At 35.6% G+C, this 27266-nt stretch overlaps 2 protein-coding genes across 2 annotated transcripts in view; one reads left to right on the top strand and one right to left on the bottom strand.

Annotated features, from left to right (window-relative positions):
- The first annotated feature begins 3670 nt into the window (after positions 1 to 3670).
- Positions 3671 to 4363, top strand: LOC146148594 (uncharacterized). The gene has a single exon (XM_083388071.1). The coding sequence runs from the start codon at positions 3671 to 3673 to the stop codon at positions 4361 to 4363; it is 693 nt and encodes a 230-aa protein (XP_083244197.1).
- Positions 4364 to 5171: 808 nt separating this feature from the next.
- Positions 5172 to 27266, bottom strand: part of LOC146148591 (tetratricopeptide repeat protein 21B-like) — a 57842-nt gene continuing 35747 nt past the window's right edge. Inside the window, exons 18-31 of the mRNA XM_083388465.1 lie at positions 25660 to 25732; positions 25212 to 25322; positions 25032 to 25151; positions 19696 to 19839; positions 19417 to 19593; positions 18555 to 18668; positions 12723 to 12815; positions 12495 to 12640; positions 12199 to 12354; positions 7865 to 8051; positions 7563 to 7658; positions 7309 to 7437; positions 7058 to 7178; positions 5172 to 5643 (exon numbers count right to left, since the gene is read on the bottom strand). Coding sequence (XP_083244591.1) covers positions 5498 to 5643; positions 7058 to 7178; positions 7309 to 7437; positions 7563 to 7658; positions 7865 to 8051; positions 12199 to 12354; positions 12495 to 12640; positions 12723 to 12815; positions 18555 to 18668; positions 19417 to 19593; positions 19696 to 19839; positions 25032 to 25151; positions 25212 to 25322; positions 25660 to 25732 — 1813 coding nt within the window. The 3' untranslated portion in view covers positions 5172 to 5497. The remainder of the gene's footprint in view (positions 5644 to 7057; positions 7179 to 7308; positions 7438 to 7562; positions 7659 to 7864; positions 8052 to 12198; positions 12355 to 12494; positions 12641 to 12722; positions 12816 to 18554; positions 18669 to 19416; positions 19594 to 19695; positions 19840 to 25031; positions 25152 to 25211; positions 25323 to 25659; positions 25733 to 27266) is intronic.

Here is a 27266-nt window from a genome sequence, read left to right as displayed (position 1 = left end):
AAGCACACAACAATTTCGAGCGAATCAGCGAACGCTGACATCAAAGTCCTCGGTTGCCAGTTCAGGCACCTAAGAGAAAACTTTTTCGAGGAATCAGGAATCTGACCAAAAACAATTGCGCAAATGCGTTAAGTGATCGAACAATTTTCGCGTCCAACGTTCCACAAACATTTCACAATAGCTAAACATAACTCACAGAAACAATTTGGCAAAGAAAGTCGTTCCTTGATATTCAAAACGACGAAAAAAAGATTTGCAAAGGGAGTGATTTGTAGCGACACGTCATCACATTGTTATTTATCACAGAGATTTTTTGTTTTATCGCTGTATCACCGTTTTAATATTTCGTCATGGAAATTTTTCTGTAAAAAAACATCAATTGCCGATCTAGCAAGATTTTGCAAAGACACCATTTTTCACTGAGTCAGGCTTCGCCGGCTCATACGTACATCCGTTTTAATGTTAACGCATGTTTTGAAATTCGTAATATTGTCAACAATTCGGTATTTTTAGAATCGAATATGCGTTTGGCCCTTTCGTGGCTTTGTCGATTGAAGGGCTGTTGTTTTAGCCATATTGGGACAAAAATTTTATTTCCGTGTATAAGAGAATCGAGAGAAAAAGCTTAGCTGGCACGCCCAATTATCACGTGACGCCTACGTGTTATAATGTAACAAATAACTATTTTATTGAGTATGTACGTCTTGCCTTCCTTTATACAGATCTCTTCTAACGCCTTTATAAGCTTGAGTTATAAGATTCTTTATCATTAGTATTGTGAATTAACATTATGATTATTATGAAGATCCGTAACGAATAAAGTGTTGTCTGTTACTCAAGGAACCAATTGAAGTGCTCGTATGTTAGAAGCAGAGACAATGAACAATTCTATATGAGTGCAGTACATTGTAGTTGTAAGATTGATACATCGAGGCACAAAAGGCAATTAAATGAGTACTCGTTATCAACTACATCTTCAACATCATCCATGCTGTGTAAGTTTTTTTCTATCTCGCGTAGAATTAAATGTATACTCAGGAAAACCAAGCTTAAAGAAAAAAAATGAGTTTAGAACAGTGTCCAACACAGCAGTGGAGTGTTTGACAATAATTCGGGATCGTGAAACCAAAATGCATGTTTTAGGACGTAAATTGTTAACACAATTGCAATTTTCACACAATTTTTGTGCAGATACATCTGTGGGGTAAATAATGGCACTCACAACTTGACACAAACATATTGATCAATGCAAATAAGCAAATAGTTTGTAATTTTTGATTGTGCGATAAAGGCATCACGCATCCTATTATTAAAAATTTAGACATTTTGTCAATTTAACCCAAATATTCAAATATTTTTTCGCGCAAATGCTTTGTGATGTCATCCTTAAAATTTTCACGCTTTGCTCCAACACAAAAAACATTGATCTGTCGCGCGCCCCTGCCAACGCAGCCTTAAAATATTCTTGCGCACTACAAAAAATAATTGCGCAGCAGAAAATTTTCTTAGAGGCAACACTGCTTGTGGTACAAATTGATTAATTTAAAATACCGGATTTTTCCTGTCCCATCTTGCGAATTACACTATCAAATCATTTGAAACTGTATTTTCGTAAGACGGGACACAATAACGTTTTGTCTAGGACGATTTAATAAAAAAGTTAAAAAGCTAAAAGCTAAGTTGTAAGTTTTTTTCCAAGCGTTTATGGCAGATGTATTAAGTAGGCATCATATTATTTAAAATCATTGTTATAACTGAGAACTATAAAAAAAGTGTCCAATCACGGGCAATCTTGCCCTATATGTTACGGGTTTTCCATAAAATATGTGTGACGTGATTAGCCAACTGTTGTGTAATTAGTCGTTTTGTTTCAAATAAACAAACAATATTGAAATTTGGTTACAAGTGTTAAATTAGAACAATTTTTTATATCATCGGCTATAATACACAACATCAGCAAACTCACACAAAGACGGTACCGGTAGCCTATATCACCTGGATATAAAGATATCAAAATTAGACCGTGCGCGTTAGCGTCTTTTCTGCTTGTTAACGTACCAATTCAGGCTTCTCATTTAGTCGATCCATCCAAGAAAAAGTTTCCCAACGTGGGCGGTACCGCCCCCTTGTGGGCGTTGGCGAGTTACAAGGGGCGGTTAGGGTCTTTTTCTCATGGAGCGCTGAACGCACATAAGGGGGCGTTACGTAGAAGTACTGTCCGCAAAATTGAAAAAACAGTTCACAAAAAAATCGTTACAAACAGCACTGTAATATTTAACATTTGGGCTTAAATAGCAACTTTCGTAGGCCTACTGCAAACCTGTAATAGTTCCAGCCAATTGTTAACTTCTGAAGTAATAATTGGCTTTTTTATGTAAGGTTGCTGGTTGTTAAGGCGTTTCGCCATTTGTATACGCGGCAAAATTGTTTATTTAATTTTAAAGTCTAGTAATAACGGAACCTTGGGAAATATTGGATGTATATTAGGAAGTAATAATTTATGTTGAGCTAACGACAAAACTAGATTGCTTTATCAAGTTAAATTTTCCACAAGATGCAGTGGAGTGTTACGTTTTAGTATGCATGAAACTAAATGTTGAATCGTAAGCCATCTTAATTACAGTAGCGCAGAGTGGTTTGCACTAGTATTAAAACCTTAACGCAATTATTGTTGTACGTAAATTATATGTCCTGTTATCTATATGCCTTATTTTTTTAAGTTATGCACCTATGCCATTAGTTTAGTTCAATTTATAGGCCTACACATGATTATGTAAATTCCTATAGTGAATGTGTGTTAGAATTAGACAACCTAAAACATGACTGACAGCTCATCGAAACGAATGTTAGACAACGATTAAAAGCCAACTATTTGGGCACCACAGGTAGGCCTACATATAATGCTGGACTGTAAAGCAAGAGTGGGAAGGGGACGATGTGAAATGATATGGAGCCTAAGGGGGCACTAGTATAAAAAAAGGTTGGTAAACACTGATTTAAGACATAACACAAAACATAAAATGGTGCCATTATGAACAATATTTTCGCATTATTTAGCCCTATTACGACGATGTTACGCTTTTGTAAGATTATTATTTGGTTACATGATGAAGTTAGTAAAACGGTAGCCTACAACCAATATGCAAAAGTGATGAACAACATTATAAATTCTTACATGATGTTTTACAACGCAAAAACCCTGTAGATTTCGCTAATGATAAGTAGCATTAAACTGGTAAATACTATTTAACCTGGGCAACGCCGGTAATTTTATCTAGTATACTTTAATTGCAATAAAGCAGAAACTCATTGTAAAACTTTGCGTGTAATACGTTGCGGTGAAAGGTAGAAAAACAGCGTTGTTTTAGTATCTGTGTGTATCCATTTAGACCAGGGGTCACCTTTTTGTAGTCGCGGGCCAAAAACAACCTCAGAAGGTCGTTGCGGGTCGCACAAAATCTTAACTAAGAATTGTGTTCGTTAGCCATCTGATATACTGAGCAGTAAAAATTGTAAAAACGTAGATTAAAATTAATAATTCTAGACGTCGCTGAAGTATGCGATAAGCTGTGACGCGCCGGAGTCATCCGGTGCAGTACTGCGCCGTCGGACAACGGGCGTTTATCAGCTATTGCGTATAGCTACAACGACGAGTAGATTGCCGGATACCATGAATCCCTTTTCAGATCGCTACTTGAATTTCAGATCAGACCACCCTTTACAACACAAACGCTCGGTTGTGAGTTCCCTGCTACACCGAGCTTCAAAACTTTGCAGTAACTATCAGGACGAAGGCAACGAAATTAAACATGTTAAGAAGGCCATGAGATTAAACGGATACCCCGACTGGTTGTTCAAACCCCGTAACAAAACCAACCATTTAACATCTAAACCAGAATCTAAAGGTCTGGCCATTATTCCCTACATTCCAGGTCTGGGAGAAAAATTAAAACGCATTTTGAAGGGCCACCACATCTCTACAGCTTTTAAACCAGCCAGAAAAATTGGAAATATTTTACCTTCAACTAAAGATCCAGTCAAACCAGAAAAACGTCAAGGGGCAGTTTATGAGATTCCCTGTGGAGGTTGTTCAGCAAAATACATAGGGGAAACTAAACGTTCCTTTCATACCAGGAAACTCGAACACATGCGTGATGTCCGCCACGAAAAGGCATCCCGGTCAGCTCTGGCAGAGCATACGGTTGAACTCCGACACGGAATTGATTGGGATAACTGTAAAATTCTAGACTGGGAACCGCATTATTACAAAAGACGGTTCATTGAATCATTCCGGATTGACAAATCTCCTAACACCATGAATAAAAAGGATTCATGGTATCCGGCAATCTACTCGTCGTTGTAGCTATACGCAATAGCTGATAAACGCCCGTTGTCCGACGGCGCAGTACTGCACCGGATGACTCCGGCGCGTCACAGCTTATCGCATACTTCAGCGACGTCTAGAATTATTAATTTTAATCTACGTTTTTACAATTTTTACTGCTCAGTATATAAGATGGCTAACGCACTCTCGTTTTAATTATTAACCCTGATGAGGTCAGCTGGTATCTGCTGCCGAAACGTCGGTTTATACTTCGTTTACACCAGAAGAGCGATTTATATTTATTGATATGTTGCCTGGTGGAGCTAACTCTATTTTTAAGAATTGTGTTATTCAAGTGTTAAAACAACTGTGAATCTGGCGAGTTTCGGATTGTTTTGCGCTTAAAAACGTATTTAATAATATTTGAGGATGCAGTAAAAAACGCGATAACTTCAATGGGTAAACTTGTTTAGTGTTTGTTAAGTCCCGTCGCACCTGGCGAGCGAAAGAGCGTGTTTTTTTTTGGTATTCTGGCATTTCTTTCGAATTTCTTACATGTTTTTATTGCATTGCTGATAAGAGTAAAATGTTAAAAAATATATGTGCAATATTTTTGAATACGTTTTCCGTTTGCCCGCGGCGCCCTTGTCTGTCAGGCTTTCACGGCGCAACGGTAAAGAAGCGTTAACCTATAGTTTAAAAGACAGCATCAAAACTAAAGAAGCGCGAAAATTTTTCGCCTAAAGATAGTTAAAATTGTCAAAAAGTATGTGAAATGGACTCTATCTATTTTTTCAAAGAGGCGGTGGGCCGGATGAATTACACTGGCGGGCCGGATCCGGTAGCTTATACATATTTAATATATAATATTATCTGGGCTTCTAAATTTTGTAGTTTTGTCAACAGATATAAAGATTGATGGTGAAATCACAGTGACGATTCGTTTGAAATTCAACACAGTGTATTATTTAACATTTTTCTTTGACATTAGCGTTTCGTTGATCACCAAACTCAACACAACATTTGCGACAACGTTGCACATTATAGCCTACTTACACAGCACAGCATAAGAACAGCGAAATCGGATAAAAAAATTGCTACAAAAATATGTTTATTTACACGTTTAATTATTGCGATAATTAAATTAGGACAACGTCAATGTGTTGGTGGATATTATACTCGAAGACCGGCACGCGCTTTATCCAGGATTTCTTTCCGCATTCGGGGGTAGTTCGGGTTCTGTGCAAGTACTTTATGAGAAATGTTGATGGCATCGACGTTGCGTTTTGCCTTCATGTAGTTGAATGCTAATTTATAACCTGAAATTTTACAAATGTAGTGAAACTATTTTGAGCTAAGGTTTGTAATGCACTTTAACTCTCTTAACAAACATATTGCAAAGTCGATTTCTAGCATTTTTATCACTTGTTTATAGCTGAAGGAAGGCGCACGCTGTGAACTTCCTTATAGGTGCTGCATTCATTGGCTAGCTGCTAGCTGGCAAGCACAATAGTCCTGATTATAGGCGCCAAACATGGGTGTGCAGAGCGTTTTTAGACGCCCTGTATTTTTGGCAGAGCGTCAAAAAGGTCTGCAATTTGACCAAGTAACACTCGCAATTAGTGTAGAAATTCCTCTTGAAAAATATAAAAAAGATACCCCGCCAGTTGCACAGTTTAGGTTAACTAAAACAATGTGCGTAACTTACAGGTTAGGGAAATGTCCGTTCGCACCTGAAGATATTTAAGCAGGTTAAACTCGCAAAATACGACCCGTCGATGTAAATTATCCGGCCTGCAACCTTTTTACAAACTAGGCACGAGCACGATGTGGCTAGGTATAAAACTCGCAAAAAATGAAAAACATACTGATTTGCCACAAAAAAAGTTCGTCAGTTATTTGAGATGAGAGTTGAAAGTTCGGCGTCTATGATCGTGATTATATCAAATCTTAGTAACCCTTTTCAAAGCCCTCCAGTGTACTATTACTTTGTTAGAGATATGTATCTCTCGGATGCGATATAAGGTAGATCATTGCTTTTCCACTGCCAAGCATTATTTGTCGAAAAAGCTAGAAACGCCGTAAGTCGTGGCGACCTACTATTATAGTATTAGGGCTATGGAGGATTTTTTGATAGTAAACAAAATTTGCATGCTTTTAGGATTGCAGACAGTAAACAATTTATGCAAAGTAAAATCACCCAACAATAAAAATGAAATCATAAAACGAACTTTCAAACTTGTTTACGATTTACCCTTGATTTTAAGTTTTTATCCAGACTTAAATGGACAGTCCTGGCGTAGCTGCAACACACTCTATATCAGTGGTTCTCAACCGGGGGTTCACAAAAACTTCTAAATCTAAATATACCTTTATTAAATTAATTAACGCTTGGAAACATGCTTTATCGCATTTTTTAGGCAGCTAGTCATGTCTAAATTAAAAAATGTGCAGGGAGTTACCTAAAGTTTAAATTTACCTCAGTTTTAGATGACAGTAGCGGAAAACCACAGTGCGTTCATGTTATACCATCCCTAGCAACTAATCGATTAAACCATCAAAGCTTAAGCGTCACTTAGAAATTCAACATAAAGAGCACAAGGAAAAAGACCTTTTGTCAGAGACAAGAGCAGTCTTTGAAACGCAAAAAACTTTATTCTAGTGCAGTGGTTCTCAACTTGACAACTAAACATCTGAAGATAGTATTAATATAAAGATATTTGGATAAACTACCTATAACAGGATTTGTTTCATTGCTGTACTCCCATGCCTTTTCATAGTTGTTCGCGGCATCTTTATACGATTGCTCTTTTTCGTATATGTAGCCCAGGTATTCGTAGGCTTTGGAACAAGACTACAAAACAAAGAAAAAACAACTATGAAAACAAAATAAAGTAGTTTAAATACTTCTTGGAAAAGTTCAATCAGTTGCACTACCAATCAAACGATGGAAAAACATTAAGACTCGTAAATAAAAATACAACCTTGTTGTGATCTAGACATTTCTTTAGTAGCTCAGTAGCCATATCGTACTTCCCTGAAGTGATGTAAACATCGGCTAATAACAGCCAGGCCTGCTCAAAGTCTTCAGCCTCATCCGAGTTCCACTGCATCTAACGGAATGGCTTTACATGTATTTTCAATTCGCCGCTCCAAATTTATTTAAAAGGCTTTTTGTGTTAAAATATTCAAACTTATTTAACATGGATTTAATAGAACATTTAACACACTAATTTACCTTTGATATTCGTTTTAACTGATTTCGGGCCCTTGGTGTTTGTTTGAGGATTTGGTAAGCAATTGCCATGCCTAACAGAGCAGGTACATAGTCTTTCTGAAAGGTTGAACAACGACGGTAAACGTTTTAGGTATAGGGTTCTTCCAATCAGCAGTCGTATGACAAGTACATTAATAGGTAACTAGTTGATACACTAATCAGTAACCTAAAGAGTATGTGTATTTTGTGATAGTTATGTATGGTAATTTTTATTTTACAAAGATTTCCGTAAGCGAATGGTTTCCTTTAAGGTATAGAACTACCTTTTTTTGTGATACAGCAACGAGGTTAGAGAGAGCTCGTTCTGCGTTTGGCTTGTGCTTGGTGGATACCAGAACCATGGACTCAAAAACTTGCACTTTAAAGGGATCAGAAGATTTTAATTCTTTAACAAGTCGTTCTGCTGTCGAAAGGGCGTTGTCGTGTGCTGTGTTGTGCTTGTCAGATGCACTACAAATAAATAAAACAATTTATTTATTTTAAATAGGAACACTTATAAAAAAAACACTTATAAAATAAAACTGCATATTTTAAACATTTAAAGGTAGTTGGTACCTAACCCTAAAATAAATACACAAGAAAGTCAACGATTCCTTCCTTGACGATTTTCTTTATTAAAAACAGTGAATTGCAAGGGACAATAGAATGAATCAGGTTTATATCTTGCTTATAGCTTGACAAAAACAAAACGAGGGAAAAATGAGTCTGACCCATTAGTAAACTAAAACAAAGCGAAATTAAATCGACCAGCGTGGCATTTAAACGAAGACGTATTACAGTTGTAAATAAATCAATACAACGCGTGAACTTCTTATGAATTGACAATCAATCAGCTGGCGAGATATTTTTAGGACATTCGTTGCGACAGCCGGTAGAAGTAATATGGTCGTGTTTAACGCGCTGGTCTGTCTTGAAATTAACTATTAAATGGCCATAATTTAACTATTTGCGAATTTATTTTCCGAAAGCGAATAATTTTATTTTATTTTTACGGTCTAACACTCTAATCCAGTGCTTTTCAACCCGTGGGATGGTACGCACTTGTGCGGATGAAAATGATGCATATTATTATTTTTTATTATGTTTAATACAGTTTGCGTTACAGGTACAGTAATATTGTCTCTTAGTGGTTCATTGCAGCTTAAGCCATCTATTTTATATTGTATAAGGTCACGGTTTTAATACACAAACCCTTTCATTGTTATTTCACAAATAAAACTAAAGGTTGCAAACTTACTGGGCTTGTTTCGTGCGGATGGAAATTTTCCGAAATAAAAAAGTGCGGATGGAAATTGTAAAGGTTGAAAAGCACTGCTCTAATCTATATAATTGCAATAATTTTGTTTGAAAAGTTTTGAGTTATTAAGTCAAGACTTGGATTTATTACGGTCACATAGATAATTGCGATGATATTTAACTGATACCACGTCAGTCCGCTTCAACACGGGCCGTATCCTTGTATCGTGAATATCATTTCAGACACAATCAGAGGCAAACCGGATATGGTCGACCAGTGTTTTTGCTTGATCAACCAACACCATTCTACAAAAGGTTGGATCTCACTGTGTTTTCTTTTTATTACCACATCCTTGACTTGTTAAATCACCAAATATCTTTATGGCAAATAAAATTTTACTTTAAAATAGTTGTGGCAAAGTTATTAAAAATTACAGGTATATCAGGACCGTAAATAGTTAAACCCAAACCTTTTGTGGCATTCCACAAAATCGCATTGATTAAAATTTATTTTCGGTACATGTTTGGTTTGGTTAAACGCGGGACATTTTGGTTGACTGTCAAGGACGCCGGGACAAAGCCACAAAAATCGAAACCCCTTCTGAGACTTTGACACATGTAACCTGGGGTTGCGGGTTGGACACCCCTGGTCTAGCCAAAGTCAATTTATCAATCTCATTTTTGGGGGGCAAACTACCCCTTTCGCATCTGTTAAGTCATAAGGCTAAAACTTTTCGGCCCACATCTGTTTTTGCTTGCGGGAAAGTATATAAAGTAAATAAGGGAAAGTATATACTATACAATGTATAGCCTAAACCAGTGCTCTGCAACCTGTTTTCGCTTGCGGCACACCAACAGAGCTAAATAAATCTGGCCACACACCTACAAATATTAACGATCAACAATAGACAAAAAAGTATCCTAGGCTCCCCACAGAAAAAGGAGCGATTTATGATTTAACGCGCCTTTGGCGCCGAAAATTTTACGTTTTACAGGAAACACACAATAAAACCTACAAAACAACAATACCGTAAGCAGAACAATCTACAACACCACAGTATTAAGACTAATGACATAATACAGCCAAATACGCTATAATATCCACGAAAGAATGAAATCTAAATCGTCTGAATAGGACAAACCCTTCAGAATGAGTCCTAAATTGCCGGACTAAGGCCTAAATGGCCCCAAAAAAGCCTAAACCGAGGTTGAGGGTATGGGGCGATCGGATGTTAGGGTGTCATGTCGACATTTGGGCGCCCTAGTCTGAACACCGCCGTTAAGGCGTCACTGTTTTGGCACCCAATTGTTGGGCCATGTATTTTTAATGGTGGATAATATGTGGGGTTAGAAAATGGGTTAGGGCTGAAATTCTTAGGGGAGTTAGTGATGTCAGATTTAGACGGCACTGCGACTACTTATGTTGTTTTTATTTCGATCTTATGGGTGTAGTCCGTTTTTATTCTTTAATTTTCTGATTTTGCGATTTTACGGTTTTTCTAAAGTAAAACTGGGGCAAACAACCCGATGCCAAAACAGCGGCGCTCTAATCGCTGTTCCAACTGGAGCACCGAAACGTCGACTCCAAAACATCGTATGCCAGACCGATATCCTTGATCGTCCCATACCCTTTCCCTACAATTCCAGGCGTTATTTAGTTCATTACCATGAACTTAAGACTTATTCCGACAGGTTTAGGTATTTTTAGACGATTTTATATCTTATTCTGTCGTGGATACTAATACGTATTTTGCTTAATTATGTCGTTGGTCTTTATATTATGGTAATGTAGATGACTCTGCTTTAGATATTGTTTCTTTGTAAATTCTATTGTGTGTTCCCGACCATATTCCTGTAAATTGCACCCCTTTGCGAACCCGGATTAGAGAACTTTCGAGGTAAAGTTTGAAGTTCGAAGCAATTCCTGCATGTATGTTTATACTCCTGTTAGTTGAGTTAGTTAAATAAACGTTTTGAAATTCGACTTCCGGCGATTAAACGTAACATAGGTTTTAAAAAACTTTTAAATAATGAAGAAAGTTCATAAATTTACACCTGGATTATTGCATGAGGTCGAAATGCCTGCTTAGATTTACAATTTTGTAATATTTCAAACTGTAAAAAGTACCCTTAAAAAACGCAAATAAACATCCCACGTCGCGGTACATCGGTTGCGGAGCAACTAAACCACCAACCTATCAATCATGATTAGAAACTCAATCATGATATTAACCAAATGTATAACGGTCCAATGACACTAAAACACTTGTGCAAATCTAATCCTAAACATATATTATCCCTCAACAAAATATATAATCCAGGCAAACCCGTTTAGCTTGGCAATGCTTTTGAACTTCACAGTCCAAAAGTTGAATATACCTTGCTTTACATGTAACATCACCTTTTCAGAGGGCATTTGTGACGTAATATTTAGCAGAAATTTTAAGCACTCTGTGAAAAACAAAAGTCGGTGTATGTGGTTTTAGCATTATTCAATTTAATAATGTTTTTTTCTTTTCTCATATTTTACAAATCAAAAGCAGTTTTCACATAGTGACTGTGGGTGATTATTTTTTACACATAAAATCCGGCGACGAAAACAAACTCCTAGAATTAATGAAAAATAATTTCTTGTAAGTCAGTTTCTTTAACAGTCGGCGTTCTGTTTGTTACAAATGAAAGACTCAAAACGTGCAAGCAAGCAGCCAATGCACGCAGCACGCCGCCAAGAATTAAGAGAATCACCCTAAGCCAGACAAAAAGAGGAAGGGTGAGAAAAATTGCATCCTTTATCAGTCAAAGGGCTTCATCTTGAGTTTGTTTGGTTTTGATAACAAGGAACGATTGTTTTTGGAAGAAATCCCACGGAGTTCCACCGCAGCGATCGCATACAAAATCGCTGTTAATTTTACTCTAGCCGACCAATGGTTTAACTGATGTTTGTCCTCATACAACATAGTGTTGTAGATAATTCCACCGAATCTAGTATATTGTTGCATTCCGATTTGTTTGTGTGCAGTTTCCAAACGAGTCGTTTAATTTTTTACCATAAACGACATAAATGACATAAAATTCATATTTACTGGACGTCAAGGGCAACGTCGAGCAAACCCATAACAATAACAGGCTTTTTTAGATGTCTAAATAAGCGTACATAATAACACAATTTTGTCTGCCGGTTTTAGTAGTAATTCTTATAACAATAATACTTTGTGCAACTTTTCTGTGTGACTATTGCATCGTGTCTCCGTATAAATAAATAAAACACATTAGGTCTATTAAAGTTACTTGGGCTGAAAACGTCCAAATGTTGCCACTTACTAACACAACAACTATAATGGTTTTTACATTTGATACTTACATATCATTTAGGCTTTCAAAAACCTCTCCTCCAAGTGTCTGTTGGTCAGGATTGAGGCAAATTCGGATCATAGCTTCAAGGGCTTTTTCTGACCATTCTGCATCGCATCGTGCAAGATTTAACAACTGTAGGGCTTCAGAAGCATTTCCAGAATACCTAAATCAGCGCGAAATATCTATTTATCTGCTTTAAATGTAATCTTTCTGGCTATTCGAATTGATTAGAAAAGGGGGTTTTAACCATTACAATTTTTGTAGTGAAAAAGATTGTTTTCCAAGAGAGTAATAACTGCTTACCAACTGTATATTCCTTTACAATACTGGAACCCAGAAGCCATTAATGCCCGACCCTCTCCCACTTTGGACTGAGCCGAATCTAAAAACTGTTTGACATCTTTTAATTGGCCACCACGACGCAGAAGACCAATCAAGCGACCTAAAGCCTGAAAATTATTTATATGTATCAGGCACAAAGTCGTGTAATGCCATGTTATACACATATGCGTTATATATATGATTTGTTACCTCATAATGATCAGGGCGAACTTGAAGCAATTTCTGATAATGATAAATGGCATCCGCGTAAGACTTTTTGCTAAACATTACATCCGCCATCATCTTAAAAATAACACAAAACACTTGAGTCTAGAAATCTAGATAGATTCTGCTATACAACCGAAGGAATTTTTTTATATGTTTTAAGACGACGCTCAATGTAATACGATTTATTTTACTAGCGTATTCGATTTATTAGTCTTATTAAAATTAGTATCATTGTCGTTACAGATATGTTCTATAGCAGTGGTCTACAACCTGTGGGTCGCGACCCCAAGTGGGGTCGCCTAAAATTTTTCTGAGGTCGCCCTCACCATATTTCTGCTGTTTTAGTACGATTTAGGTTTTTTTTTTGCAGTGAAGTCACATTAATAAACCTGACTGGGTACATAGCAAAGATATATTTTTGGTGTTTCTACATAAAATACGTTTTTAGCTCTTAACAGCTGCTAGGTTACAAAGACTTCAGCAAATAAATATTTACGTTTGGACTTCGATGCAATTACTTTACCAGACTCTGTCCAATTTTGTCAGTTAACTATTCTTTTCCGTTTTCAACCGCACACTTTGTTTAAAAAAAATTCAGCGCAATGAGCATATTAAAAACGAAACATCGTAAATCGCTTGGAAGTAGAACATGACGGTTATGCTTAGGCAAACTGGAGTCGCGTTTTCAAAAACTGGTATACACTATGCAGCACAAAATTTAGTGTTAAACAAATTGGAATTTTTGTGTTTGTTCGTGTGCTAAATTCAAATTCATAATTTAAATAAAACATCCGAAAAGAAATCATTTTGGTGCACATATGTAGCCACAGCTCTCTGGAAATGTTACAATTTAAAAATGGGGTCGCGATGTAAATTCTGATTTAATTTTATTTAAATTGGGGTCGCTTATTAAAAAGGTTGGAGACCACTTTTCTATAGTGTTTCGGTGAACACAAAAAACACACTTGGCAAAACGTATTAATATCTACAAATTTGGTAGCCTTAAAATGATATCGGTGGAATTTATGCGTCATTTTATACCCTGGTGCGTCATTTCAATTTTCAAAGGTTTTCGCACAATGATTCCGTTTCTTGACTAAACTTTAGTGGGGTAATAAAATACTTGCAAATATTAGGTCCGCCAGAAGTATATCAAAATAATTGTTAAGAATAAAACTGTGGCAATTGTTTATAATTTAACAAACACATTTGCGCAGTTATTAGGTGCGCGATAATCTAGGCGGAACAGTTAATTATATCTGGATAATATAGAGAAAGCAAATGGTGCATCCAAAACGCAATAAACGAGAAAACGCCATTTAAAATTTAAACGTTAGGTCAAAATTTGTAAAAATTATTTCAAGTCAAAATCGATTAAAAATGCACATAAATTGTTTACACAATCAAAAAAAACTATAGTCAGCGTTTTAAAATTGTCGTCCTGTAAAAATTTTATTCAACAAATTTAGTTTTGAATTATATTTAACGACGTTTTAAATGTATCATATCTTAATTTGAGCAAATACGCTATACGCGAGCCGGCAGAATTAACCACCCAGGGCCAGTTTATCGAATTAGGTTTAGTTTAAACTTTGTTTAGACTAATATGTTTGAACAGTATTTGCAGTCTTTTTTCGCTTGTGTTTTGCAATTATCTCATTTTTTATTTCAATGATTTGCTCAGCCTCTGTTAATTTTCGGCAATTATTTTTCCCTTGTATTTTAACTGTTTACATAACAGTTTTCTAAAATAGCGAGCGTTATTTTTCTTTGGCATTGGTATGTCTTTTTGAAATGACAAAAATATCAACTAAGCATTTTTATTGGTTTTGCATGAACCTAAAAAAATAACTAATTTATGTTCGACCGGTAGTCAGTAAAAAATCATAATTGTGTAGTTAACGACGCCAAGACACTAATGCAGACTTTCAAACCACATGGTGTTTAAATTAATGTATTTCTAATAGGTTAACATTTTGTCAAAAAATATTTTTAGGTCAAAATTTGTCCTTTTTTAAGTAAAAAAATAATCGCCCTACTAATAAGCTTAGATGTAATTTAAAATTATTAAAATCGAAATTCGCATAAACCCAGAGAAATTTTGTTTGAAAATGTAAACTTCTCACTAAACGATACACCAGGGGTCGGCAACCTTTCGTACTCAGTGTGCCAGTTTATGAATAATGTCAAAATATCAACAATCGCGTGCCAAACAATTTTCTATGTTTAGCTTTGCACTGGCAACCTGGGCTGCGGAGTTGGTTAAAAACAACCCGAGTCCGACTCCGGCCGAATATGCGATTTCATCGAGTCCCTATACAGCCTGTATTTCACCAATTTACGTAACTTAAACAAGATGGATATTCCGCAATCCATTTATAGGGTTCATGGAAAATATGCTACCAGCATATGCTATTCCATCTTAGCAATTTACAGTTTGCTGCCTTATCTGTTTTGAAATTTGGTACTGCGCATGCGCACACGTCCGCCTCGAGTCTGACTCCGCAGCCCTACTGAGATCTTACATTTAATTACCCATCTTTTTTGGAAAATACTTCGATGCTTTCCAGCCGATACCTAAAAGTGTTTAACTATTGGTTTCGCTTTTAGTTGGTTTCTCAGTCGCACAAAAACACACGTGCTTACTTTTAATGTAGAACAGTGGTTCTCAACCTTTTTAGCATTCAGACCGGTAAAACTTTAAATCAAGTTTTGCGAGCCGGTTGACCTTCAAAAATTAAAATCAAGCCAAAATGTAATTACGACAAAAGGATGCAACTTAAAAGCAAACAACGGAAACTTCAATGTAATGAGCAATTTGCTGCTTTTTGACATCATACGACATACGTGGTTCTATTGAAGTTTTTCAAGTAAAACTGGACTTAAAGTTTAAGACTTGAACGAGTTGTAGCCTAATTTTAAACAGTTGCGCACAACACTTGCAGGATTGTGGCGAAAGTCCAAAGTAGTCCATTAACTCAATGTTACGTCACAATGCTGCCAATTACGGAACTGAAGTTTTAAATTTGAAGGACAAGCAGCAGGGACGCCGGAGCGATTTCAGGGCAAGGGGGGCGAATTTTTTGGTAAGGGCAACATAGACCGCAGGCGAGCGTAGCTTTCCGTAGCTCAAGCCCTACTCCTTCTTTTGTTCTATTGTTCTCTTTTTTCTAAACAATAGAAAATTTAAGAAACTTATAGTACTCGGCTTGAGCCAAGTTTCTACTAAAAATGGCGTGTACAACACTGCTTTATGATTTCCGTCGCATAATATTTAACGTTGTGAAAGCAATATATCATTTTTCATGAAAAGGGCACTTAACGCCCACAAAAAAAGTTAAATACAACAGTTGAGACACTTATTCGTGACATAAACTGAAATTATGTGCAACTATTTAGTTAGCGCTAATGATATAATAATAATTTTAATGATGTGTTAGACTGGAAATGATGTAATGGTTGCACTTTCTTATGGTGATATAATGGTCGCGTGCCAAGGGTTGCCGACCCCTGCGATACACTAACTCAGTGTTTCGCAATATTTTTTGGCTTGCGGCACCCTACAGAAATGATAAGTAGTACAGTATGTGCAGTTGTGTTTTGCTTGTTTTCTCTTGTTCGTTTTTTTTATACAGAAATATATAAATGAACTTTATTAAAATTTATATCGTTCGGTGCGTCGCAAGAACAGCAAATTAATTTGAGATCCCTTGCTCTTAAGCATTAGAACAGCAAAATGCCTGCTTAGCAAATAACTGGTGCATAGTTTGGTTTGTTAATTACGAAATTTTAAAGTGATATCAAAAATTCCGACGAGATTTTGTAGGTTGACTAGCTTTTGGTAGCAATGCATGTGGAATACACAAGCTAAAAATTTTTGTTCGGTACAAAAAATCATTGTTATAGCGATAATTTTTTGACGTCAAAATGCACCACTGTAAAAAATAAAAGTCGGCGTCTATGGTTGCCCATCATCATGTTGGAACAGACTCCAATCAGAATGTTAAGCAGACCATCCAGCAAAATTGGCATTTTGGTTGTTCAACCTATTGGTCGCTAACTAGGATACGTGGACAATGGACATATATCCCATCATTACAAAGTTTGCGGCAAATAGTACAAAGCATGCAAGGATTTGACTCAGTTTAATGTTATATAAGAACTTTATACATTACTGTGTGCCTACATGCTACACAGTACACAATGTTCAAACAAAATAAGTAAAGGTAAAATACACTTTAATGGTAAAATATTTAACAAAAAAGCATACCACAATACTAAGAACGGTCAATATTTTTTAAATTAAAAAAATTATAAAAAATAATATTATATCAAAATGAATATTTAATTATACTAATAACTAAAAGTCTCAACAGGAGCAGTTACCAATATCGAATATTTTTGGCCGGATGTTGCTTGGATGAAAAATCATGATATTGCGCCTATACACTCAGTTATGAATATTAATTTTTTTAAACTTTAATTTTTTTTTTTAATTTTTAATTTTTAATTTTTTTTTTAATTTTGACCAATGGTTCTCAAAGAGAGCCACTTGGCTCCCTTAGGAAGGAATTTTTAAATTTGGGCAGGGAATCTGTTCTAGGGAGAAGTTGGGGAGGAAAAATGGACACAAAAGAAGTTATTTAATAGGTTATATCCAATAAAAAGATTATTTAACTGTAATGATTGGTATTGTAAAGGGTCTATTAATCCCATAATCTAAGTCTATTCTTCACAGTCACAGCCATTTAAGAAATATACACCAATGAGGGCATTTTTACATAGGTATAAAATCAATACGTCATACGTTCAAACAAACTCAACTTTCAGGTGATTAGCGCATTCAAATTTTGTAACAAGTCTTGCATTTTGACGGAAAATGTTTTTTGCAGTTTTATAAACTTTTTTTATTTTATCGACATTTTCCTGTCCTGTAGGTTTGATTTTCTATCTGCAGGGTACATCGAAGTAATAAATAAAAAGGTAGTACTTTGTGACTAATTTATTTTTCTGTGGGGTGTTGACAAGTGCTTGCCGTTTGGGCTTGTAAGGGAGGAATATAAAAAAAAACTTTGAGAACCACTGCACCCGACAAAAGCTGCGTGTAAAAATTTTGCCGCGACCGGTTATGCATATTAATATCGGTTATCGATGCTTAAAACCCCTTTCCCCCATTAAACATACATGAAGTTTTATAACACTGAACCCGAATTCGTTAGTTACAATCTAGGATCAAGCATGTTTTTTAATCTTACCGCAAATGTTAATATAAGATATTAGTAATTTTCACAATTTTTGTAATGTTTTTTAATAATTGAAAGTATAGACTATTCTCAGTGTCGTGCAATAATTTTTTTTTTAATTTTACCATATACATGCTTGCCTTTATTATTTTTTGTATTTTTTGTATTTTTTTTTAGGACAACACAACACTTTTATATTTATTATGTTTTCAGTAGTTTTTGCATGATAAATAAATAAAAACTTCAGATTCATTATTCTGGATTCCTTATTAAGATTAGAAACTTAGTTTACTAAAATGCATATGTATTCTTCTTGTAACATCCCTACGTATAATATACGACATTATTTTTGCTTTTAATTTGAATCAGCTGTCTTTCTATGACTAATTCAGGCAATGTATGGCTTAGAACAGGGGCATGTGGCGAACAATTATCTTATTTTCCGTCTGACGTTAGTGAATAATGCTGTCATAAAATAGTGACCTTTTGGCCTTTCTAAACGTCCAGTCATATGTTTAGCATAATAACAATTAAATAAGATGGTATGTTAGATTTGTAGATATTCACCTACCATGCTAGCTTGGTCATTGACATTGGCTGTAAGGCGTAGTGATTGCATGCAGTATTGTTGGCACGAATCTAAGTCACCCATCTGAAGAAATAGTCGTGCTAAATTCAACATAATCTGTAATAAAATCAGATATAAAAGAATTTATTTAATATATTACTGTAGTATATTCATGGACAATCTTAATTTTTTTGGTTAAAAAAGTGGTAACATCAATGAGAAAAAAATAATGTTAGCCATCTTATTTTAACCTTAATTAGCCTACTAGAGTGAAAGCTTGTTGTTTTTTGCTAATTTATGTCATATACAATTGACAATTTCACTTTTCTTTGTTGTGTAAGTATATATAGTAAAATAAAAACGAGTCACTGTGAAGGTGAAAAAAGTACCATAGAGAATAAAGCAGCTTGACAGTTTAATGTTTTAGTATCTCCAAACGAACAGCATAATTAAAAAATTTTAACACACTACTTATAGTAACATAACCTATACAACAATAATTAAATTAAATATATTTCTAAATTAGTCTAGAATCTCTAGATCATTAGATTATTTTTAAAAAGGAAGGACATGGCAGCCAAGGGGCATTACTATTCCTAAATTTCAAAATTATTTCTTTATTCATATTTCTTAATATAGGTGTAACTGCTGGATAGGTTATGTTACTAGAAATTTAAGTTTAAAACATTAACATCAATATGTTGTATACTTCCAAATGCAATAATTTTTTTTCCTTTAGTGCTTTCAATTTGCTTAAATTTTGTTAAAACTCCTATTAACTATAAAGTAATGTGTTAATCTGGTAAATGTTTCAAGAATTGAAAGTACTGTTAAAATTAGAAATCTTATTTTAATGTGGTTTTACCTTTGTGTCATTATCAGAATAGATTAAAGCCTCCTTGTAGTACTTTATTGCTTGATCGAGAACATTATCATGCGCCTGGGAATGCTCAGCTAAATTGCAACAAATGCTAGCAGCCAATTGTTTCTGTGCAACTGCAATGTCAGGTTGTTCCACTTGGACACGCTTCAGTACTTTAGCCTTTCAGTTAAAATATATTTATTATTTGGTCTAAAATATATAATAACCTGGTTTATTGGCACTATGTAAACTATTTTCCCAAGCGAGGTTATATGTAATCACCTGGGTATCACGTGCTTTAGTGAGTGTGACCAATTCCTCATCATGCTCACCAGATTCACGGTTGAGGGTTGCCAATAGCAGCAGGCGTTTAGTCTCATTCAACATAGTATCGAGTTCACTTCCAACCAGTTCACTGTTAGCTGCCTGAGTTATTGCAAAACACAATTATGGCAGCAAGTGCTAAGTATTGGTATATTAGATTTGTGATGTTATCTGCTAGTCATCTATCACTTAGTGTTATTGCAATGCTGAAACAATTATTAATGGTCCTAACATCAAATATTGGGTTTTATCTTTTAACAAGATCCAATACCTCACTTTGCCAAGGTCTAATAGGGTATTTAAAAGTTTACATATATAAATTTATGTAAGCATTTACTAGTAAAGAAGCCCAATAAGGAGATTTTATTTGATGCAAGGTTAAGGGGTCGCAAGTAGCCCTACGATAATTTCACACAGAGTGTTCCATTTATAAATATTGTACTTTTTCCGACTTTTTGAAATGTCAAAGTGAGGGGGGGTTCGGACTCCCCCTTTTTGTAAGTGACATTATCGTTTTTTGTTTGTTTTGTCAGGGTTTAACTCACTGTCCGAAGCTGAATGTTTTTTTAATGTAATTGGGTCACGCGTCTAAAGCTAATGCAAATCCAAAATCAAACGCAAAACGCCGTTTTTTGTTTCTTGTTTGGTCGACCAGGATATTTTTTATATATATATTTTTTCTTTTTTTTTCTTTCGCCTTTTCTTATTCGTTCGGGTTGGCTGATCAGAAAGTGTGTGTTCGACAATTGAGAACAATAAATCAAGCGGTCTACGTTTTTTTCTCGCTGAAAACGTTGTGTTGCGGTGCTGATGTTTCTCGCTGTTTGCTGTCCACGTTAATATCGGATGTTGGTGTAAGACAGGGGTCGGCGACCTACGGGCTTAGGGCCGATGTAATTCATGCATCATCTTTCTACGTCCGATTTGTTTACGAAAAAAAACGATCTTCCTTTAGTAGAGCAGGTGACGAGAGACGTGCTTGTAATTTAGCGTACTCCCGTACATGGATCTACCAAAATCAATGACATATATTTCGCGATCACGTTTTCGCTTTTCGCCTGAAGTTAACGATACACTAAGCGGTTTCACAGCTGGCGCCTGGCAGGAGTGTCAACGCACGTGTACGCTTTGCGTCTAAAGCAGGAGCGGGCAACTTCTCCGGTCGACAGGCCAGATATGGCCAAATGAAGGACTTGGCGGGCCGTAGCGACTAACGTTGTACTCGTTAAACACGGCAACACTTTTTTGCCGACTTAAAGAATAAACTAAGACAACTTTATAAACCGAAAATCGGTTTGTTTAGATCAGGGGTTCCCAATCTTTTTAAAATCTCGTACCACTTGGACGTTTTCTAACGCCACGCGTACCACTCAGGGCCGGATTAAGGTTTTCATGGACTTGGGGCTGTCAGAGGCCTATTGGTCTTTTTTCATTTTGTTTATTGTTTCACAATTCATAGGTGTAGCCAGGGGGGCGCAGGGGCCATGTCCCCCCAAAATTTATAAATATTTTATTCCTAATAATTTGTTTTGTAGCATTTATGAGCAGTACCACAACAGTCGATCACAGACAGGTCACACCTTCAATTGTCATGCACTGTTACGTCATAAACGATGTAGTTATTATTACTTTTGCTATTCATTAATGCAGTTTTACTACTTTTAGTCAGTTTTTGCTCTTTGAATGGTTTGTGAGTATTCGAACACTAAGTCAGCTGCTGCTCGAAACGGTTTGCTAGCATTGTTATTTGTGTTCGTTACGGCAGTTAATACACGGGTAAAAACTAAACAAAAAAGTTCAAACTTTTTGGCGCCCTGAAAAAAAATTTTCGGCTGGCTACGCCACTACCACAATTACCATAAAATAACATTGCTTTATTCACTTATCAAACTGATCAAATTAACGTGTTTTTTCAGCTGTATATAACGTCATCGCTGTATATTATATTCTCCAAAATCTCGTTTTTTATACAAAAGTAGAGCTAAGGAATGCAACCTACTTAGACTAGCGCATTTGATTCTTTAGTCTTTTAAGGACTGAAAATAGGCGTTCGTCTGAACAATTAGTAATCATCAGACACAGATACATTTTTAAAACAACAGCAACCTAAGGCCCGCGGGCCGGATCTTGCCCGACCATGAAAATCATCCGGTCCGCGACCTGTTTTTACAAGCTGGACACAAGGTCATCACCATTTTAACTAACTATGTTTTAAATACTTGAAAGCCACACGTTTTATAAATTTTTTTTATTACGGCCCGCTGAGAACTTACTGAGTTTGCTGCCTGGCACCAGTGGCAATAACACTAGATTTTAGCTTTACAGTTATTTTACAAAGATAACGTCGGTCGGTCCTACTAAATTGTTAGTGATGGGCCTATTTTTTTATGGTGGGCCTGGGGCCCCTCAGCCCCCGTCTTAATCTGCGCCTGGTACCACTTCTTGTATAACAGTGGTTCTTCACCTTTTTTCTACCGCGCCCCTCTTTGGTAATTGTTCTGTGCCTGGTGCCACCTTAGATAGTAAACAACAATAATATAGGAAATTTGTGGTGTGAAGCGCGAAAGAAATTGCGTTTATTTGGGTTGTATTGGCTAAACCTTAATTTTCGAGACACACAAAAGCTGCTCGTGCTCGGTATATTGGTTTTCATCGAGCTAATTTTGACAAACATGTTGTAAAAATTAAAACATTGCGTTAATCGTGTTTTGAAAGGGGTGATGGCACACAATGCAAAGGCTATATACTGCAAATAACATTACAAATTGGCGCAATAAAGTCGAAGTTCCCCCCAATTAGTGATGCGCAAAAAGTTGTTCGTAGTTTGCGCAAAGCGCAATTTTTCTGTAGTTTTGTTGTTAAAATTGTTAAAATTGGCAAAGCACAGTTTGTGGAGAGGATGGCATGGTGCACAACTTAGATCTTCTTCAACCATATCATACTGTTCTGAATAAACACAGCCCCAAAGTTTGCAAATCGCTAAATTATGATCGTGTTTCTTCAGTTACTTTTCTAAACATGTGTAATTTTGATGTTATGCATAAGACAGCATACAAGCAGATTTAGTAAGTAAAGCAACATGGAACTGATAAAACATTATAAAAAGTTAAATATTGGAATAAAGCTTGCGCCCCCCTAAGATTTTCTTGGCGCCCCGGTTAAGAACCACTGTTGTAGAACAACTATTTTGATCGAATCATATTTTTGCCTAATTTTACCTTACAACTAGCATTGTTTAATGCTATTTGTAAATTAAGCTATAAACCAGTAGAACCGCCCACTGTTCAACAGAGTTGTACGCTTTACAAAGCAACTGTGTTTCTTGTCGACAATTGATATGACCTGTCTTTTGAAGATCGTAATGGTACGAAACAACAGGGATAGTTACGTAACAATGAATAGCCTTTAGGGAATTTTTTTTGTAAAAAAAACAGATCAACAAAATATAAAGTTGTGAATCCAGGTTTTTGTGAAAAAACGCAAGCTACTCGCGTACAACCTGAAAAACCTTCGCGTAGTGGTACGCGTACCACAGGTTGGGAACCCCTGGTTTAGATGTTATGAGATAAATAATTACACGTTAGGTCAAAATTTGTCAAAATTATTTCCAGTCAAAAACAATTAAAAATGCACATAAATCGTTTACAAAATTAAAAAAAAACTATCAGCTTTTTTATAATTGACGTTATGTTAAAATGTTATTAAAAAAAGTTTTTTTTTAGTTATATTCAACGACATTTTAACTGTGTTATGTATACGCGAGCTTCCAGAATTAACCACCCTGTCCAAGTTTATCGCATTAGGCTCAGCTTCGTTTTTGCATTATACAGTTGTTTATTTCTGATTTGGACAAATGTATTGAACAGTATTTGCCGTCTTTTTTCTCTTGACAACATTTTCTAAAATAACCAGCGTCTTTGTTTTCTTCGGCAATTTATAGTTATTTGACTTTTTGAAATGACAAAAATATGAACTAAGGATTTCAAAAATTTTGCATAAACCCGAAAAAATAGCTGAGTTTTGCTCGACCGATAGTCAGTTAAACATCAAAAACGAGTCGTTGACGACGCCAAGACACTAATGCTGTTGTTTAAAATAATCAATATATTTAAGTAGGTCAAAATTTCTATTTTTAGGTCAAATGATGCTTTTATTAGCGAATTATATTTATCTCTTAACATCCAAACATTCTTTATTATCATTGATGTGCAACCGGAATCATTTGTTTTTCACCATTCGGATTTTGTTATTCAAAAAAAAAATACAGATTTTTGCCGATTTGAGTAAAAAAGTAGTAGGGCATTCAATCCTTGTTAAATTCGCGACACTCCTTCTCAAACTTACGTTTCTGGGCAAATCCATGGGAAACTATCTTTGTAAATTCTACATATAATTTCAACCCAAAACAAAGAATATAAAAACAAAAAGAAAACAAAGAGCCAAAGAATAACTAACAATCTTTATAAATTGACGTAGTAAGCAAGTAATGGGGGATTGTGGCAGAATGTGGCCGCGGGCCACATTATCATGTAACACCAGAAACTGTCTGCGGGCCGGACCTGGTCCGCGGGCCGTATGCTGCCCGCCCCTGGTCTAAAGGTTCGCTTTTGCTGGACGTTAATTGGCTGTTTCTGATGGTTTTTTTATACTTATGACGTCATTACGATCGCTATTTTATGACGTCACTAACGTCAGACGGAAAAACGGGGAATTCCTTAAGTTAAAAATTCGGAACCCCCACTTTTAGGATTTCTGGATACGCCCCTGAAACAAATTACTCTTGTGACTATAAGCTGATGCCACATTGACACAATATCTTCAAACCTAACATTTCTTCTTGCATGAATATATAATGTTTGAAAATACAGCTATTTTTAAGTCTTTAAGTCAAAAGTACTCTACTAGCAACAGAAGTTGTTTTCTATATGAAGACTAAGCAGTTACAAACATGTTAAGAAACTTGAATACAGATCATTTTTACTTTGACTTAAAAATCAGCAACACCACTTAAATAAAAGCAGCAAACCACCTTAAAGAGTTGAATAAATTTTATTAGTACATTAATTAAAAATTAACAATAAGAATATAATACGGCAAAAACAGTTTTAAATTAAAACTACTTTTATAACTATAAACAATCACAAAAATATTATAATTGTCTTATGTATATCTTGTTGGCAATGACAAGGTTAATGTCAAAGAAGAAGGGTATAAATGTAACATATAGTATGTTAGTGGTGAGCCTGGCGGTGAATAAATGCAGTGCATATATTAACCATCAGGAACTTATTTACCTGCTGAAGGACTCTCTTGGCTTTGCCAAAGCTTTTTGTCTTGATTAGAAATTCTGCCAGCTCCAGATGGAGTTTGTTGTCTCCATCACTTTTTAAAGCAGATTCATAGTAAGCAATTGCCTAACGAACATATTATTAAATACAATATAGATGCTAGTATAGTAATATAAATATACAAACTTTTTTAAAATCGTGGGTTTTTATTAAAGCCTGTCCAATTTTGCTTGCCAACGTTCCATCCTTCGGATTATTTCGAAAAGCTTGCTCATAAACTGCAATCGCTTTTTCTGGCTGTGAAAAAGAATGAGTTACACAATGCCACATTCAACAAAACAGCGATGGATGATTGAATATGTTGTTAATTGTAAAGCTTTTATATATACACATTAAAACGAGCAACCTCTCCAGGCCAGGCAGGCCAAACATCTGTTGCATAACAGCAGTTTAACTCCATAATGCTAAACATCCATCTTGTTGTCTAGCTTAAAAAACCCAAATGAAAGAAGACTGTGAAAATGTCAAGCAACTATTTTTTTTTTCAAGCAACTATTTTTGACACATTCCTGTAGTGTAAACAAGCCTTTGTTGTGACAGACTTAGCAAACAACTTATGGTATTTAGTACCTACCTCTTGTATTTTCATATATGCATCACCAAGTAGAAGGGATGAATGCTGTGTAGGTTGCTTTTCCAATAAATCCCTGAGTAAGAAGATGAGGTTTGTTTATTTAAGTACAACACAAAACAAAGACAGCTTGGCCACTACTATTGAGTGAACTCCGAGAGCTTTAACTTGCTAATTTCATAATTGCTTTTGTCAACTAAATTTTCGCTCTTGAAGCAATAATTACATATGTATTTTGATTGACATCTTAACTCACTCATAGTCAATCTGTACAATAAATTTTGCAAACTGTGTTTAAAAGCCATTATTGCAAAAGTAAGATTTAATCATATAACATGCTGGCCTCTATATAATATAATAGGCCAGGGGCGTGCAACCTGCGGCCCGCGGAACCAAAATATGTGACCCGCGGAGTGCTTTGATTTTTGGCCCCGCATCACGAAACTGTTTTAGATAACTGTTAAAATATTGAAACTTCCTGACAATTCCTAACTCTAGGTCACCTTATATAGCATGTACATTTTTGGTTCATTAAAATAACCACAGTATGAGGTGGGAAGCGATTTTCCTAAAATTACCGCCAACAGTCATTTTAACCGTAAAGCAAATTATAATTGCTCCACGAATAAAATCGCCTTAAACGATATCCTTTTGTAGTTCCACTGTTTCAAAACAACCATGGAATTATCGCTGCAGTAGCTGTTAACAGTTAATTATTATAGTTTATAATTTTGAGTCAAACTTTATAGCAAAATTCCTTGGTTGACGGAAGCAAAAAACGAAAGTAATTCCAAAGTAGTGTGGCCTGTTAACAAGATAAAACTACAAAAATGGGTTTGGGGTGCTGTTGCGGAAAGTGTACGAGTTGTGTGAAAGTTGAATGTATGGATTGCCCTGAGCGCTGCAAATTTTTTTGTTCTTCAAATGATTTTAATATTGTGGTCCATATAGAAATATAAAGCATAATGAAGAATGGCAGCTTGATCGTTTTAACTCATTTGAAAAGTAATTGTTTTTCAATCAATTTCAATGTTCATTTGAGTTGTAAAAAAAGAAACAAATTTCTCTCTAAGCAGCTAAAAAGTAGTTTTTTGACATCAATCATCTCGATCTAAATAAGTTTCCACCGCTGAGAAAATGTGTTACTTCAAGGATTGCATTGTTCGGTTCAACGTACGTGTGTGAACAATTTTTTTCTATACTGGGGTTCATGAAATCCCCTCATCGCTCAGAAAACTAAAGTAAACCTGGAGAATAGACCTCGGGTTGCCAGCACTTAAATTCAAGTGAACCTGGATAGGGATGTTTGTGGTTGGGAAAGCAAGCCATTCAAAACTCTTGTTAAAGTGATTTTAAAGCTTTTCCGTTGAATCTTAATAAACTAAAAACGAAACTGTTTTCTTTTCGTGGTAGTCACTGACAGGTAGTCAACGAGATATATCCAAGTGGCCCGTGGTCTAATCTGAATTCACATATTTGGCCCGGCTGTATAAAAGGTTGCACACCCCTGTAATAGGCTATAACAGTGCTAGAAAAAAAAAACTAAATATAAGCTAAAAACAATTAGGAGACTGTATTTGAAAAAATTATTGGCAAAATTGTAACATTTT

This window comes from Ascidiella aspersa, chromosome 4 (genome assembly GCF_963924565.1).
Source record: "Ascidiella aspersa chromosome 4, kaAscAspe10.2, whole genome shotgun sequence".
Classification (NCBI taxonomy): Eukaryota; Metazoa; Chordata; class Ascidiacea; order Phlebobranchia; family Ascidiidae; genus Ascidiella; species Ascidiella aspersa.
Note: the sequence above shows the minus strand (reverse complement) of the source record. Positions and strands in the feature narration are given on the sequence as shown.